The sequence below is a fragment of the Pinus tabuliformis genome, chromosome 1_2 (assembly GCF_031772625.1).
Source record: "Pinus tabuliformis cultivar Carrire ecotype Pingquan chromosome 1_2, CPIR1, whole genome shotgun sequence".
Lineage (NCBI taxonomy): Eukaryota > Viridiplantae > Streptophyta > Pinopsida > Pinales > Pinaceae > Pinus > Pinus tabuliformis.
Window position 1 is genome coordinate 304037579 of NC_142298.1, and position 18882 is coordinate 304056460.

The window sequence follows — 18882 nt, forward strand, 5'->3', positions numbered from 1 at the left end:
TCTTGCCTGCCTCCTTGGATTCCGATGAAGAATATAAGGGTTTTAGAAGTGGTATGAACCAAATTGAAAAAACTGTGGCAAGCAGAATCTCAGGTTAGGGCTAAAGACAATTTTGTATTTATTCTCTTTTTTTACTTTGCCACCCTAATTTATGGTAGATTATTGCTGCAATTGCTATGGAGTTGCAAGAGCTACATTTTTATGCTCCTCTTTCAATGTTCCTAGGTTGAGGACATAAACTTTGGTGAGATTGTTTCCACAGTCGCTAAACTAATATCTATTAGATTCCCTATTTCTAAAGCAAGAGCTTTTGATTTAGATATTGAATAGATGAATGTGAAAACATTCTTCTTGCATGGTGGCTTGGAGGAGGAGATAGATTATATAACAATAATAGAGCACTATGTTGAAAAAGACAGAGTCATTGGTTTGCAAATTAAGAAATCTCTCTATGGTCTTGAATAGTGACCAAGAATCTATTACCAAAAGTTTGATCCTTTCATGTTAATTTTGGGATTCTAGAGAACCAAATTGGATCACTATGTGTCTTAAAAACAAAATGGCGGTCATTTCCTTGTTGCATTTTGTACATAGATGATATGCTACTTTTAATTTACAATAAGGATGTGATTAGTGATTTGAAGTCTTAGTGATCAATGCAGTTTGACTTGAAAGAGAGCAGGCAGCCAGGTCTCGCAAGGTTGGACCTGTTGGTATCCTGTATATCAATGGTTGAGATTACATCAGGTGAAACATCCAGATTATGATTTTTTCCTTTCACATGGTTCTTCATATGGAGGATGAACAAGGAACATCCATAACAATGGGGTTTTTGTTGAAACGAAAGAATCAGTTGGGTTATGAATGGCTTTTTTTTTATTATAGCCATTAGTAAGGGAAAATACCAGGAGTCAGTGGAGTGTGTCAACAAGCAAGAGGGTTGTTCACAAATCTTCGTCTATGATCTCCTCAATATAGTCAAAAGATAAAAATATAAACATTCTCAAAAAGTTCTGCAATAGAAAATGAAAAAATGCGAGTCAAAACTCGTACCAAAAGGGTATATTTAAGAGAGAATGGGTTTTTGGGTAAACCTTTGGCTTGTCTGCTGTAAGAGAAAATTGATGGAAAAAAAAGTGAAAAGAAAAGAAGAATTGCCATTTGTTAAATAGGAGGAAGAGGAAATGCTGAAGGAGATGAAGTGTCCTGCATTCCAAACTCTATGTCAGCACGGCAATGCCATAAACCATTGCAGGTTGAATTTAAGTTGTGCAGTTTTTTCTCTTCCTTTGATTTCAATTCAGGTACGCTCGTTCTCTGGGACGAAAGTTCATGGATGTGGTTGCAGACGACTATCATCCAATTTAGACTGCCTGAGTAGATATTTAATTTAAATCCAAACTATTGACATGAAAACACTGATTTGTGATGATGGGCTGACAATGGATATTGTCTAGAGTGGTTTCTGATAAGCTGCGTGCCCAGTGGTGGCAGTTGCTATTACTGTGAGAGCATTCGTTGGTTTTTGAGTAATTGTTAAGAGCATGAGTATTTTCTCCGAGGGATTTTCGCTACATTAAAACAAATTGTGGCTAGTGTAGGATCAACTTTTGTCCTATCAGGTTCTCTGTGGAGTTAACGGATTAAGAAAATAAGAAAAAAATGAAAAGAAAACCTTTGATTCTGAGTCAATATTAAGATATTTTGTGTCAATTTGCTTCCAATGGTTGATGAATGATTTGATTTTCTTCAACGTGATTAGAAAAGTAGTTATCAATATTTTCCCAATAGTGATCAAAGCATGACGTGAGTTATCTAATTATTTTTTCAAAATTTCCAGTAGTTAATTATTGGGGATGACTAAGTTGCAGAGAGAGCTTTATGTCGATCATATGATTGTTATTGTGTTATACGTCAAGGTGGGAGAAAAAGAAAAGTAAAAGATCAAAATTATGAGAATTTAGCATGAACATTATTTTCATTTTTTTGAGTTGTATGATCAACTATTGTTAGGTGAGTGTTCTCATAGTTGACTGTAAAGATGGTTGAAGTACTGGGCTTAGTGGCTTGCTATGTTTGTATTGCTTTGATATATATTTGAAATTATTCAGTACTGTTCATTTGTCATACTTTGGACATACCTTAGGCAGATATATATTTTCATTCAAGGAAATGTTTAGGAAAAGTATTATGTTGCTGGAGTTGTGAATTGAGATTTTAAGAAGTTGCTTGGGGCTATTGTGGATATAATAAATTATACTGATAGTTTGGAATGTGCAGGAATTTTGCTTTAGAAACATAGAATAGATGTGGTATCTCCAACTCAGAGTGATGCCCGTGGATTCTCGATCTATAACCAATTTCATGCTTTCTCATCTCAGGAATACCGTAGGCATAGAATAGGTGGAACTTTCTAATTGGGTCTGTAATTACCATTTAATTAAACCGTGGTCACCCCTCTTGGCATGATTTGGTTCTTCTTTCACTGGATGATCACATTGTCACTATCAAAGTGGCCGTGTTAAATCAATACTTTCTGTTCTAAAGATCACCTTCATTGTCCATGGCTGGATGCCATGTGCATGACGGTGTCGCCCAGTGTAAAGACCCCTACAACCCTTTGGACGTTAATGATTATGAAACTTGCATTTGTCCTATTCTGGGGAGTTTTTAACAAAAAGTAAAAGATAAAAATTATGAGAATTTAGCATGAACATTATTTTCATTTTTTTGAGTTGTATGATCAACTATTGTTAGGTTAGTGTTCTCATAGTTGACTGTAAAGATGGCTGAAGTAGTGGGCCTAGTGGCTTGCTATGTTTGTATTGCTTTGATATATATTTGAAATTATTCAGTGTTGTTCATTTGTCATACTTTGGACATATCTTGGGAGGATGTATCTTTTCATTGAAGGAAATGTTTAGGAAAAGTATTATGTTGCTGGAGTTGTGAATTGAGATTTTAAGAAGTTGCTTGGGGCTATTGTGAATATAATAACTTGTACTGATAGTGTGGAATGTGCAGGAATTTTGCTTTAGAAACATAGAATAGAGGTAGCGGTATCTCCAACCCAGAGTGACTATGAGAATATATTGCTGATTGATTTCTTGCTGTCAAATTATGGCAGGATCTCCAACCCAGAGTTATTATGAGAATATATTCATGTTTCAATACTTTACTTTGTGTATCTTTATATATGTGCTAGAGCTGTAATGGAATGGTAGAAACTAAAAATAATAATTTGTATAATTTTGATTAAGGATTTATTTTATTTTGGGCAATTTATTGACTAGGTTTAGTTTGAATGATTGAATTATTATAATATTTATTATTTTGAACCAAAATACAATTCTTTCAATTTAACATTTCTATCGGCCTCTATTTGCACCTTTTGGGGCAATCGCTAGTTGTAATCATTGTAGCATAGTTTGTTGTAATAGTCATCCCAATTTTTATATTTTTTTGAAAAGTAAATTTACTGTTTTCCTTAAATATCCCATAAGTAGCATATGGATGGTGTTGCTAATAATTGATGCTTTAAAAGCAATTGAACCCTGGTTTATGGGCAAAATATACATAAAGGTGCATAGAACCCTTACGTCTTACCATTATTCCCAACAAGGCAGGGAACATCAACTCCATCTCGTAAGATAGTTTGCTATTGCTATTGTTGCCAGTATTATTGTAGTTGTGCCATACCCAACTCCACTAATAGTTATTTGTGGTGTTTGACTCAAGTAGATACTTGTCATAGGGCAAACATCATTTTGAACTCTGGTCAGTCTCTTTCCGTGATGACAGGTTGAATCCTGATCAGTCTCCATCCATGGGATTCTAATGGTCCTTATATGTGAGATTCACATGCCAAATTGAATCATTTCATAGAATGACTCCACTGCATATTACTGCCTTTCAGTTATGGCTGAGTATCTATTTTACCAAATTTGGCCAGGACTCGAGTATAATCCTAATTACATCAAACTTGAGTCTAACCCTAAGTGCCCAAAATTTTGCAAAAACCCAATTATGCAGCACAGTCTAGGAGGGGTTAACATGCCTATGAGGTATTTGAACCTTGTTGAGGGCTAAGAACAGTTGGACTTTACCAACCAACCAAACTCACTTTTGACCACTTCTAGTTACTTTAGCTTGTAGATGCTTTCATAAAAAGAAAGCAGTTGATCTAATAAAAGGAAAGGGACTGGTTGCGTGTTTCATTCCCCTTTTTTTTCTTTGTCAGCTGAAAGCTTTCCAAGAAGCATAAACCTACTGAATCATAAAACTGATTTTGTTGCCGCTCCAACTCCCAACGATATACATCACAATGTGTCATAGTTTACTATAAACCTCTATAGAGAGTGGGCAGCACTGAATCCAAGTAATTCCCCTCATCCCTTAAAAGACACCTCTAAATGTAACTAGAAATAGTTAGTAAAGGAAAAGTACAAAGATATAAGAGATCCATATTGAACCAAAAACCTGTGCATTCACAACATAATTGGGATGGATAAAACTAAAAAACAATTATGCAGTTTGACGAAAAATTCTCTTACGCATACAAAATGAAAGAAACATTGGCATACTACTATGTTTACAAATTTGAGGAGAGGCAGAGTGAGTCTCCGGGAAACACAGTTACATTTGGAGACCCTAGATCCTTGTACCGACAATATCTAGTGACTTGTAAAATGATTGCCAAAACGATGCCTTTGCTATGCATGTAAGAACACAACCTGTATAATGAGGGAGATGTAATATTGTCTGAGAAGCAGATTTATACAGAGTGGGCCAAAATTGTGTATTTATTGAAGATACAACTGATTTGGGCATGAAACAAGTGTCCAAGATTTCAATGTGCCTTATTTCAGAGCCCATTAATGATTTACTATGAAACCTAAACTTTCAAAACAAAGGCATTCACCAAAGATAAGACACTGAACAGTAATGGATCAGCAGTCGATATAATACACAAATCCACAGCCATTTAGTATGTATAATGAACAAAGGAAATGAGCTAGGAACAGAGAGGGTGAGCCAAAACAACACGAGCAGCCATATGCTAATATTATGCCCAATGAGGAAATAAATCTGCACATATTAGTTCAATGCTGTGTTGGAGATAAAGACTGTTCTTATCATACCAGTCCTGTGCTATTCAAGCAATAAGACGTATCAGTATATTCTACTCACTTCGTTAAGTGATAGAATAGACTAATGTATTTCAAAATCATATCAGCATGTCCTACTCAACGAGGAAAGAGAAAGAATTGCTCATTTAAATCATCTCAATGATGTGTTGGTCACTGAAGGCAACAGTGTTAACTAAGGAGTAAACCCATGTTCTGCCCAGGGCTTAGGGGTGCTATTGCTCTTACTTATTACGCTTACCTACTCTTGGTAAAAAAAATTAACACACAACAGTTACTCAAAACAGTCCCCAGGACTAGATTTTCAAGCTCAAGCACACTGACTTTATGTATCCTCAGTTTGAGGCAATGCCTATGAATTACTCAAATGATTGCACTCGAATTTAGACCATTGTACCTACAGAAATATAGAGTCTAGAATTGCTGTCAAGGGTATTGTAAACATTCATTCGGTATGCGTGGCTTTACCCTACTACATATCAACAGGGCACCATCCTCAAGGAGGTCCTCATGAATGAAACAAAGACAGATATATTCTAGTTTCGGCCAGGTGACCTATTCCACGCACAGGCCTTAGTAGATACGAGTGACAACAGAGTACCTTAGCAGCTGCTTGGGTCTTGATGAGGCTTGGAATACCTGTTTGGAACATTGTCATTAATAGAAACATCTCAAGAGCAAATTTGTAAATAGTCCTGGTTATTATGTGTCAATAGAAGTGTAATGAGCCACACTATTTGTTCCCCGTTGCCCAATCCAGCACTGATGCCCAAACTGCTGTTTTTAGCACTTCTATTTTTAGCAATTTCTTGTTGCCAATTTTCAACAAATATATCACAATCCTTATGCTAACATCTATAACCATGAGGGAGTGGTGCCTCCTATTGACATAATCATTGACTGGTTGCAGTGTGAATATGTTTGTTACTTGGCCTTTACCCCTCCCCATATGTTAAAAAAAATAAATCTATGTAATGTTCCATAGTACCCCTTTTACATGCCCTCCTTAAAAGAATGCTCACTATTAAGTAGGACATGCCTAAAATCTATGCATTTGGGAATTTTTTTTACGACATAAATATCTCTCTATACAAAAAAAATTCTTCATTGGTTAAGCAATGTCATCAACGCAACAACATATAAGCTCCAATATACCATGATCATTATGCCAACATGGGTAGCCACAACAAGTGGTGCTTGGTACTAACATAATGGTTGATTGGTTGTAGTGTGAAGATGTTTGCTGCTCAACTTTCCCCATTCCTATATCAAAATTAATAAAATCTCTCACAATATCGCTTTCACATGCCCTCCCAACAAAAATGCCCTTTACTAAGTCAAATACATGTAAAATTTGTGTGCCTTGGAATTGTTTATATCACATAGATACCTCTCTATACAAAATATTAATTCCCCGTTAGTTACGAGATGTGGTCCACAACAACATATAAGCTCCAATATACCATGCAACTTTTATCAATGGGCATAGCCACAATGGAGATGTGCATTTTATTAACATAACGATTGATACATTGTAGTGTGAATATGTTTGTTGCTTAGCCTTTCCCCTCCCTTTGTGCAAAATTAAAAGATATCTCGGTTGTAGTATGCTCCAAGCGAGAGATCATTTAATTTTGCACAAAAGGAGGGAAAAGGCTAAGAAACAAACTTATTCACACTACATGAATATGAGCCACAATATAATGAGGGTTTGTTTTATAGGATTCATCCATCGATACTATTTTATCCAATAGGTTCCCAATGTCAGTGATGGTCCTATATGTCCACATCTCAATAGGCAAACCTCTTAGCTTGATCCAAATTGGAATACATATATCAATCTCCGCCCGTAGATGAAAACAAGGGTCACATGGCTCTAGGGACAGGAATGGAGAACCTGAAACCATTTGCTAGCCAAACTGGTGTAGCATCCTCAATGCTCCGAAAAATAAACCCTAGCCACCCTCATGATAGAACATGAAAAATAGGCTCATACCTAAAAACTAGAGCCTACTAGCATTGTATCCATTCATTTAGATTGTCTACTAAGATGTGTCAACCAATAAAATTACCAATTGGAGTATTTTTCAAATAACTCTAAAATGTGTTTGACTCTCAAACTTCCTAACTACTAGTGACATTCTTTTTTTCTTTCACTTTAAAACCTTGCAAGGTTTCTTTTCCTTACCAAAAATTACAAGAAATACCATACAACCAACCAATGAATCACATCTCCAATGGATCTAGCTCCACAAATTTACTCCAAAGACAATCCCACCTTAGCATAATATTTGGTCACCACTTATAAGAAAAGCAAAGCACCGTGTGAATAACAACTAAATTCGAAAGATGATGAAGATTTAGTGGATCCTCCTCATTACTACTGCATTAAAAATACCATGTAACTCATGAAGTCCCTTGTCAGCTTCACCAAAAATGCCATCTAACTTATGAAGTCCCTTGCTCACTTCCACCGACACCTAGCTTAAGGCTGGTACTATCACGTAACATCCATCAATATATCTTCTTATGGGCACCAACGAACTTACCACACCCACATCATTGACGAAACCTAAATTTTTTGTAGAACGAGCATGCCTCCTCTCCCTTGTTGCAAATCAAATTTTAACTAAAAAAATATATATATTAAGACACATTCTCACGGGGTCCTCTGTATCACAATCCCTAGGCCCTCAACCTTTGCATGTACAAACTGTCATGGCACAATCTTAGATACCCACTAATAGCTGGTCGGAGCAACCAACGAGCATTCGGGTGGGAAATACTTCCTGTTTGGACTCTATTCCTTCCCAGGATCCTGTTTTTGTTTCCAATTGACGGGGTTCACGAATCGTGTTGGTGCGATACACTTCGGTTCAGTCGACTGCAGGAAATCAAATCGTCAGGCGAAGGGAGGTGTTGACGCCGCTGAGAGGGTTTGCAACTTGATAGAGTGATCACTTGGAACCCTGTTCTATTAGCTGCCGCCTTTGCGACTCCTCGTTGCAGGAAGAATGCAGGCGCTTGCTGTTCCAGAAGGGATATGATGAGAACCAAAAGTTCGATGAATTTGAGGGTAACGATGTGGGTTTGTTTGCCTCTGCCGAATACGATGAGGACGACAAGGAAGCCGATGCCGTCTGGGAGAGCATTGATAAAAGAATGGACTCTCGCCGCAAGGACCGGCGGGAGGCAAAGCTGAAACAGGAGATTGAGAAGTACAGAGCCTCAAACCTTAAAATTACAGAGCAGTTTGCAGACCTTAAGAGGAAATTGTATACGCTCTCCACCGAGGAGTGGGACAACATACCAGAGATTGGGGATTATTCGCTTCAGAACAAGAAAAAGAGGTTTGAGAGTTTTGTTCCAGTTCCGGATACATTGCTGGAGAAGGCCAGGCAAGAGAAGGAGCACGTCAGTGCATTGGATTCGAAAAGCAGGGCTGCCGGTGGCACGGAGACACCCTGGGCACAGACGCCGGTGACTGATCTCATGGTTGTTGGAGAGGGGAGAGGGACTGTGCTGTCTTTGAATCTCGATAGGCTATCTGATTCGGTTTCAGGGTTGACTTTAATGGATCCCAAGGGGTATTTCACTGATCTCAAGAGTATGAAGATTACCAGTGATGCGGAGATTTCGGATATTAAAAAGGCCAGATTGTTGCTCAAGTCGTTACGCAGATTAACCCGAAGCATCCTCCTGGTTGGATTGCGGCAACGAGGCTAGAGGAGGTTGCAGGGAAGATACAGGCTGCACGGCATTTGATTCAAAAAGGTATGTTCCTGCCCTGCAGAACCTTTTTATTAATTCAAATTCGGGAGTTGAATTTAATCAGAATTAAGTTAAAATTTAGTTGAGAAGTGTCAGCGCTTTAAGGTTTCATTTCTATTAGAACATCCTATTTATAGAGATTTGATTTTGGTGATTTAACTTCTCAGTTATGTAGGCTGCAAGTTTTTTTTATTTAGAAGGATATTTGATTCAAAAGTGTTGTCTGTTTTGTATTTTTATGAATTATGGGTCCTCTTTTTTTGTTAAGAGTCAAATTCCAGATTCCAGTAAACCTTGCAATATTTTTTCTTAAATGTTCGGCTTTTACGATTCGTTTCTTTATATTGAACATTTCAAGTTGTGAAGAATGCCCAAAGAATGAAGATGTATGGTTGGAGGCTTGCAGATTGGCGAGTCCGGATGAAGCCAAAGCGGTCATTGCGCGTGGTGTAAAGGCGATCCCCAATTCGGTGAAGCTGTGGATGCAAGCTTCAAAGCTTGAACATGATGATGCGAACAAGAGCCGAGTGCTGAGGAAGGGGCTGGAGCATATTCCTGACTCTGTGAGGCTTTGGAAGGCTGTGGTGGAGTTGGCAAATGAGGAGGATGCCCGGATTTTGCTTCACAGGGCAGTGGAGTGCTGTCCACTACATGTGGAGTTGTGGCTTGCGTTGACAAGGCTTGAGACATACGATCAGGCAAAGAAGGTTCTCAACAAGGCTAGGGAGAAGCTTTCCAAGGAACCTTCGATCTGGATCACTGCTGCGAAGCTTGAGGAGGCCAATGGAAACATAACCATGGTGGGCAAGATTATTGAGAGGGAAGGGGTAGTGATTGACAGAGAAGCTTGGATGAAGGAGGCAGAGGCCGCAGAGCAAGCAGGGTCTGGTGTGACTTGCCAGGCAATAATTCGCAACACAATTTCTATTGGAGTTGAAGAGGAAGATAGAAAGAGAACATGGGTTGCAGATGCAGAGGAATGCAAGAATAGGGGATCAATTGAAACTGCACGTGCAATCTATGCACATCCCCTTACAGTGTTTGTTGCTAAGAAAAGTATTTGGCTTAAGGCTGCCCAGCTAGAGAAGAGCCATGGAACTAGAGAATCATTGGATGCCTTACTGAGAAAAGCAGTGACACACTGTCCGAGAGCAGAGGTGCTATGGCTGATGGGAGCTAAGGAAAAGTGGCTTGCAGGGGATGTCCCATCCGCTCGAGCAATTTTGCAGGAGGCTTATGCTGCAATACCCAACTCAGAGGAGATTTGGTTAGCTGCATTCAAGCTGGAGTTTGAAAATCATGAGCCTGAGAGAGCAAGGATGCTTCTCGCCAAGGCTCGTGAGAGAGGTGGTATAGAAAGAGTCTGGATGAAGTCAGCAATTGTTGAAAGAGAGCTGGAAAACACTGCGGAGGAGAGGTCACTGCTTTATGAAGGGCTTATAAAGTATCCTGCATTCTTTAAATTGTGGCTAATGCGAGGATAACTTGAAGATGGTCTTGGGAACTTGGAGGCTGCACGTGAGGTCTATGAGCAAGGCCTCAAGAACTGTCCAGGGTGCATTCCTCTATGGCTCTCAGCTGCTAAATTGGAGGAAAAAATGGGTGGTCTGAGCAAGGCGAGGGCAATTCTTACTATAGCTAGAAAGAGGAACCCTCAAAATCCAGAGCTCTGGCTTTCTGCTATCAGGTCTGAATCAAGGCATGACAATAAGAAAGAGAGTGAGATCCTGATGGCTAAGGCGTTACAGGAGTGCCCGACCAGTGGCATATTATGGGCAGCATCAATTGAGATGGGGCTCCAAGGCCTCAGAGAAATAGCAAGAGTATGGATGCACTCAAGAGATGTGATCATGATCCATATGTGATTGCAGCTGTTGCCAAGCTGTTCTGGAATGATAGGAAGGTTGATAAGGCCAGGAATTGGTTGAACAGGGCAGTCACTCTTGCACCATACAATGGGGATTTTTGGGCCCAATACTACAAGTTTGAACTTCAGCATGGAACTGAGGAGATCCAACAGGATGTTCTGAAGAGATGCATTGCTGCAGAACGAAGGCATGGAGAGCGGTGGGCATCTATATCAAAAGCACTTGAAAAGTCACATCTGCCTGTTGAAGCTATTTTAAAGAAAGTAGTGGTTGCTTTAGGCAAGGAAGAAGGGGTTATAGGAGTTTGAAAAACTTTTTAGAAAAAAAAATCAGGCCTTCCAATTATCAATATGTTTTTACTAGCTGACAATTTGGACAACTTATTACTCTGGCAGTATTATTGTAATCATTGTAGCATAGTTTGCTGTAATAGTCATCCCAATTTTTATATTTTTTTGAAAAGTAAATTCACTGTTTTCCTTAAATATCCCATAAGTAGCATATGGATGGTGTTGCTAATAATCGATGCTTTAAAAGCAATTGAACCCTGGTTTATGGGCAAAATATACATAAAGGTGCATAGAACCCTTACGTCTTACCATTATTCCCAACAAGGCAGGGAACATCAACTCCATCTCGTAAGATAGTTTGCTATTGCTATTGTTGCCAGTATTATTGTAGTTGTGCCATACCCAACTCCACTAATAGTTATTTGTGGTGTTTGACTCAAGTAGATACTTGTCATAGGGCAAACAACATTTTGAACTCTGGTCAGTCTCCTTCCATGATGACAGGTTGAATCCTGATCAGTCTCCATCCATAGGATTCTAATGGTCCTTAGATGTGAGATTCACATGCCAAATTGAATCATTGCATAGAATGACTCCACTGCATATCACTGCCTTTCAGTTATGGCTGAGTATCTATTTTACCAAATTTGGCCAGGACTTGAGTATAATCCTAATTACATCAAACTTGAGTCTAACCCTAAGTGCCCAAAATTTTGCAAAAACCCAATTATGCAGCACAGTCTAGGAGGGGTTAACATGCCTATGAGGTATTTGAACCTTGTTGAGGGCTAAGAACAGTTGGACTTTACCAACCAACCAAACTCACTTTTGACCACTTCTAGTTACTTTAGCCTGTAGATGCTTTCATAAAAAGAAAGCAGTTGATCCAATAAAAGGAAAGGGACTGGTTGCGTGTTTCATTCCCCTTTTTTTTCTTTGTCAGCTGAAAGCTTTCCAAGAAGCATAAACCTACTGAATCATAAAACTGATTTTGTTGCCGCTCCAACTCCCAACGATATACATCACAATGTGTCATAGTTTACTATAAACCTCTATAGAGAGTGGGCAGCACTGAATCCAAGTAATTCCCCTCATCCCTTAAAAGACACCTCTAAATGTAACTAGAAATAGTTAGTAAAGGAAAAGTACAAAGATATAAGAGATCCATATTGAACCAAAAACCTGTGCATTCACAACATAATTGGGATGGATAAAACTAAAAAACAATTATGCAGTTTGACGAAAAATTCTCTTACGCATACAAAATGAAAGAAGCATTGGCATACTACTATGTTTACAAATTTGAGGAGAGGCAGAGTGAGTCTCCGGGCAACACAATTACATTTGGAGACCCTAGATCCTTGTACCGACAATATCTAGTGACTTATAAAATGATTGCCAAAACGATGCCTTTGCTATGCATGTAAGAACACAACCTGTATAATGAGGGAGATGTAATATTGTCTGAGAAGCAGATTTATACAGAGTGGGCCAAAATTGTGTATTTATTGAAGATACAACTGATTTGGGCATGAAACAAGTGTCCAAGATTTCAATGTGCCTTATTTCAGAGCCCATTAATGATTTACTATGAAACCTAAACTTTCAAAACAAAGGCATTCACCAAAGATAAGACACTGAACAGTAATGGATCAGCAGTCGATATAATACACAAATCCACAGCCATTTAGTATGTATAATGAACAAAGGAAATGAGCTAGGAACAGAAAGGGTGAGCCAAAACAACACGAGCAGCCATATGCTAATATTATGCCCAATGAGGAAACAAAACTGCACATATTAGTTCAATCCTGTGTTGGAGATAAAGACTGTTCTTATCATATCAGTCCTGTGCTATTCAAGCAATAGGACGTATCAGTATATTCTACTCACTTCGTTAAGTGATAGAATAGACTAATGTATTTCAAAATCATATCAGCATGTTCTACTCAACGAGGAAAGAGAAAGAATTGCTCATTTAAATCATCCCGGTGATGTGTTGGTCACTGAAGGCAACAGTGTTAACTAAGGAGTAAACCCATGTTCTGCCCAGGGCTTAGGGGTGCTATTTCTCTTACTTATTTCGCTTACCTACTCTTGGTAAAAAAATTTAACACACAACAGTTACTCAAAACAGTCCCGAGGACTAGATTTTCAAGCTCAAGCACACTAACTTTATGTATCTTCAGTTTGAGGCAACGCCTATGAATTACTCAAATGATTGCACTCGAATTTAGACCATTGTACCTACAGAAATATAGAGTCTAGAATTGCTGTCAAGGGTATTGTAAACATTCATTCGGTATGCGTGGCTTTACCCTACTACATACCAACAGGGCACCATCCTCAAGGAGGTCCTCATGAATGAAACAAAGATAGATATATTCTAGTTTCGGCCAGGTGACCTATTCCACGCACAGGCCTTAGTAGATGCAAGTGACAACAGAGTACCTTAGCAGCTGCTTGGGTCTTGATGAGGCTTGGAATACCTGTTAGGAACATTGTCATTAATAGAAACATCTCAAGAGCAAATTTGTAAATAGTCCTGGTTATTATGTGTCAATAGAAGTTTAATGAGCCACACTATTTGTTCCCCTTTGCCCAATCCAACACTGATGCCCAAACTGCTATTTTTAGCACTTCTATTTTTAGCAATTTCTTGTTGCCAATTTTCAACAAATATATCATAATCCTTATGCTAACATCTATAACCATGGGGGAGTGGTGCCTCCTATTGACATAATCATTGACTGGTTGTAGTGTGAATATGTTTGTTACTTGGCCTTTACCCCTCCCCATATGTTAAAAAAAATAAATCTATGTAATGTTCCATAGTACCCCTTTTACATGCCCTCCTTAAAAGAATGCTCATTATTAAGTAGGACATGCCTAAAATCTATGCATTTGGGAATTTTTTTTACGACATAAATATCTCTCTATACAAAAATAACTCTTCATTGGTTAAGCAATGTCATCAACACAACAACATATAAGCTCCAATATACCATGATCATTATGCCAACATGGGTAGCCACAAGGAGTGGTGCTTGGTACTAACATAATGGTTGATTGGTTGTAGTGTGAAGATGTTTGCTGCTCAACATTCCCCATTCCTATATCAAAATTAATAAAATCTCTCACAATATCGCTTTCACATGCCCTCCCAACAAAAATGCCCTTTACTAAGTCAAATACATGTAACATTTGTGTGCCTTGGAATTGTTTATATCACATAGATACCTCTCTATACAAAATATTAATTCCTCGTTATTTACGAGATGTGGTCCACAACAACATATAAGCTCCAATATACCATGCAACTTTTATCAATGGGCATAGCCACAATGGAGATGTGCATTTTATTAACATAACGATTGATACATTGTAGTGTGAATATGTTTGTTGCTTAGCCTTTCCCCTCCCTTTGTACAAAATTAAAAGATATCTTGGTTGTAGTATGCTCCAAGCGAGAGATCATTTAATTTTGCACAAAAGGAGGGAAAAGGCTAAGAAACAAACTTATTCACACTACATGAATATGAGCCACAATATAATGAGGGTTTGTTTTATAAGATTTATCCATCGATACTATTTTATCCAATAGGTTCCCAATGTCAATGATGGTCCTATATGTCCACATCTCAATAGGCAAACCTCTTAGCTTGATCCAAATTGGAATACATATATCAATCTCCGCCCGTAGATGAAAACAAGGGTCACATGGCTCTAGGGACAAGAATGGAGAACCTAAAACCATTTGCTAGCCAAACTGGTGCAGCATCCTCAATGCTCCTAAAAATAAACCCTAGCCACCCTCATGATAGAACATGAAAAACAGGCTCATACCTAAAAACTAGAGCCTACTAGCATTGTATCCATTCATTTAGATTGTCTACTGAGATGTGTCAACCAATAAAATTACCAATTGGAGTATTTTTCAAATAACTCTAAAATGTGTTTGAATCTCAAACTTCCTAACTACTAGTGACATTCTCTTTTTCTTTCACTTTAAAACCTTGCAAGGTTTCTTTTCCTTACCAAAAATTACAAGAAATACCATACAACCAACCAATGAATCACATTTCCAATGGATCTAGCTCCACAAATTTACTCCAAAGACAATCCCACCTTAGCATAATATTTGGTCACCACTTATAAGAAAAGCAAAGCACCGTGTGAATAATAACTAAATTCGAAAGATGATGAAGATTTAGCGGATCCTCCTCATTACTACTGCATTAAAAATACCATGTAACTCATGAAGTCCCTTGTCAGCTTCACCAAAAACGCCATCTAACTTATGAAGTCCCTTGCTCACTTCCACCGACACCTAGCTTAAGGCTGGTACTATCACGTAACATCCATCCATATATCTTCTTATGGGCACCAACGAACTTACCACATCCACATCATTGACGAAACCTAAATTTTTTGTAGAACGAGCATGCCTCCTCTCCCTTGTTGCAAATCAAATTTTAACTAAAAAAATATATATTAAGACACATTCTCACAGGGTCCTCTTTATCACAATCCCTAGGCCCTCAACCTTTGCATGTACAAACTGTCATGGCACAATCTTAGATACCCACTAATAGCTGGTCGGGGCAACCAACGAGCATTCGGGTGGGAAATACTTCCTGTCTGGACTCTATTCCTTCCCAGGATCCTGTTTTTGTTTCCAATTGACGGGGTTCACGAATCGTGTTGGTGCGATACACTTCGGTTCAGTCGACTGCAGGAAATCAAATCGTCAGGCGAAGGGAGGTGTTGACGCCGCTGAGAGGGTCTGCAACTTGACAGAGTGATCACTTGGAAACCTGTTCTATTAGCTGCCACCTTTGCGACTCCTCGTTGCAGGAAGAATGCAGGCGCCCGTTGTTCCCCGGCCCCGGCTGGAGTTTCTCAACACAAAACCCCCACTGAACTATGTGGCCGGGCTGGGCCGAGGGACCACGGGGTTCACCACACGGTCTGATATCGGGCCTGCGAGGGCCGCCCCGGACCTGCCAGACCGCTCCGCCACTACCATAGGAGGCGCGTCAGCGGGCAGAGGGTGGGGCAAAGGCAGTGTCGGTGCCGCGGGTGCCGAAGAGGAGGAAGAAGTAGACGACAAGAAGGGATATGATGAGAACCAGAAGTTCGATGAATTTGAGGGTAACGATGTGGGTTTGTTTGCCTCTGCCGAATATGATGGGGACGACAAGGAAGCCGATGCCGTCTGGGAGAGCATTGATAAAAGAATGGACTCTCGCCGCAAGGACCGGCGGGAGGCAAGGCTGAAATAGGAGATTGAGAAGTACAGAGCCTCAAACCCTAAAATTACAGAGCAGTTTGCAGACCTTAAGAGGAAATTGTATACGCTCTCCACCGAGTAGTGGGATAGCATACCAGAGATTGGGAATTATTCGCTTCGGAACAAGAAAAAGAGGTTTGAGAGTTTTGTTCCAGTTCCGGATACATTGCTGGAGAAGGCCAGGTAAGAGAAGGAGCACGTCAGTGCATTGGATCCGAAAAGCAGGGTTGCCGGTGGCACGGAGACACCCTGGGCACAGACGTCGGTGACTGATCTCACGGCTGTTGGAGAGGGGAGAGGGACTGTGCTGTCTTTGAAGCTCGATAGGCTATCTGATTCGGTTTTAGGGTTGACTGTAGTGGATCCCAAGGGGTATCTGACTGATCTCAAGAGTATGAAGATTACCAGTGATGCGGAGATTTCGGATATTAAAAAGGCCAGATTGTTGCTCAAGTCGGTTACGCAGACTAACCCAAAGCATCCTCCTGGTTGGATTGCGGCGGCGAGGCTAGAGGAGGTTGCAGGGAAGATACAGGCTGCACGGCATTTGATTCAAAAAGGTATGTTCCTGCCCTGCAGAACCTTTTTATTAATTCAAATTCGGGAGTTGAATTTAATCATAATTCAGTTAAAATTTAGTTGAGAAGTGTCAACTCTTTAAGGTTTCATTTCTATTAGAACATCCTATTTATAGAGATTTGATTTTGGTGATTTAACTTCTCAGTTATGTAGGCTGCAAGTTTTTTTTATTTAGAAGGATATTTGATTCAAAAGTGTTGTCTGTTTTGTATTTTTATGAATTATGGGTCCTCTTTTTTTGTTAAGAGTCAAATTCCAGTTTCCAGTAAACCTTTCAATATTTTTTCTTAAATGTTCCGCTTTTACGATTCGTTTCTTTATATTGAACATTTCAGGTTGTGAAGAATGCCCAAAGAATGAAGATGTATGGTTGGAGGCTTGCAAATTGGCGAGTCCGGATGAAGCCAAAGCGGTCATTGCACGCGGTGTAAAGGCGATCCCCAATTCAGTGAAGCTGTGGATGCAAGCTTCAAAGCTTGAACATGATGATGCGAACAAGAGCCGAGTGCTGAGGAAGGGGCTGGAGCATATTCCTAGGACCATGTTAGAGTCCTATAGTGATAGGATTCATAATTTTGAATTGGTTGAGGTTAACTCTTGTAATATTATACATACCTTTGCTTTCTGAAAATGATTTCCATATTAAAATTAAAAAATGTAAAGAAGGTATGTCCTGAAAGAAATATCAAAGGACAAGAAAAATAAGAAAATATCAAAAAGATCAAAAAATGAAAAAAACATGAAACCCAAAAGAAAAACAGATCATGAAAGTGTGCAAGTCCAAGTGCCACTACTTTTTACTATTAATGCCTTAAATAATAGTTGTGTGTAGCTTGTCATACATGCCACAATCCAAGATAGTCAAACTACTTAATATTGACTATTTCATGCTTTGAATTTCATGTTTATAGTTAGAGAATAAAAATTTGACCAAACAGTTTAATCTTGGCAGATCATTAGATCGATAAAGAAATAAAAGGAGCTCATCAGTTTAATATGAGCCCTTGAAAGATATAAGATTAGAAGTAGATAGTTTGTTTCATAAAAGAATAAAGGAAAGAAAATGGTTTGCTAGCTTAAGTGCACCCACCAAACTGAAGAAAAAATGTTAGGGTAGGTAAAAGGGTAAGTAAAGAAAGGTTGCAGAAATACAAGTCATTTGGAGCATAAGCACTACTATCATGCTTAACTATGTGTTTCAAGTGTGCAGGAGCAGTTATCAATGAAAAAAGCATGCTCATAAGCTGATCTGCCTAAATCCCCTTTCATTACATTTCACCCCCACTATGTACTCACTAATTTCCCCTTTACCCCTTCATGGCTTATGAAAACCCCTTCCCCCTCATTTTTACTCCTACCCCTTAGTCTCACACATTTCCCTAGTCAAATACTCCTAAAATCCATTCCCCTAAGTGTGAAACCCATTTGCCCCTTTTAAAATCATTTTTTCCCTTCAATAATTACCCAAAACCCATCTAAACCCTTTATCATAACTCTAAAACCCCCCTGCCTCACTAACTCCGCCACTTAACCATTTCCTCGACAAAACTTGAGTTTAACCCGCCACCCTAGTGAGGTAAACTAACCCCGCTACTGCTAAAACTCCGCTTTTTAATTAATATGTGATTAAGCATGGGTTAATTACTCTAAACAATGATTAAAACACATGGGTCTCGCTAAACTCTGCCCCATCACCCAACCACGCAACTTTCCCACGTGATGGCCATTCGATCATCCACCCCTAGATCCAACGGCCATCGCCCATATTGTGCTAGCGTGATGTCCAAACTTTAACGACCCGAGAGCATGTGATATGGGCAGTTTTGCTCGGGGCCCATTTTCCTATGTGTCGGCCTTGGCATAGATTGCATTTCCCTAGCAAAATGCTACCCGACCACCATAACCGATGCAATGGCCTCCAAAACCACCTCCCT

At 39.3% G+C, this 18882-nt stretch overlaps 1 protein-coding gene and 2 pseudogenes across 1 annotated transcript; all 3 read left to right on the forward strand.

The window, feature by feature from the left end:
* Positions 1 to 656: 656 nt before the first annotated feature.
* LOC149205562 (protein STABILIZED1 pseudogene) lies at positions 657 to 11169 on the forward strand (annotated as a pseudogene).
* A 4769-nt stretch (positions 11170 to 15938) lies between these two features.
* On the forward strand, positions 15939 to 16361 carry LOC149205563 (protein STABILIZED1 pseudogene; annotated as a pseudogene).
* Positions 16362 to 16612: 251 nt separating this feature from the next.
* LOC149205564 (protein STABILIZED1-like) lies at positions 16613 to 17584 on the forward strand. Its single transcript, XM_089393493.1, has 2 exons — positions 16613 to 16929; positions 17284 to 17584. Exons 1-2 carry the CDS (start codon positions 16764 to 16766, stop codon positions 17574 to 17576), a joined length of 459 nt encoding a protein of 152 aa, XP_089249619.1. The 5' UTR covers positions 16613 to 16763; the 3' UTR covers positions 17577 to 17584.
* The last annotated feature ends 1298 nt before the right edge of the window (positions 17585 to 18882 follow it).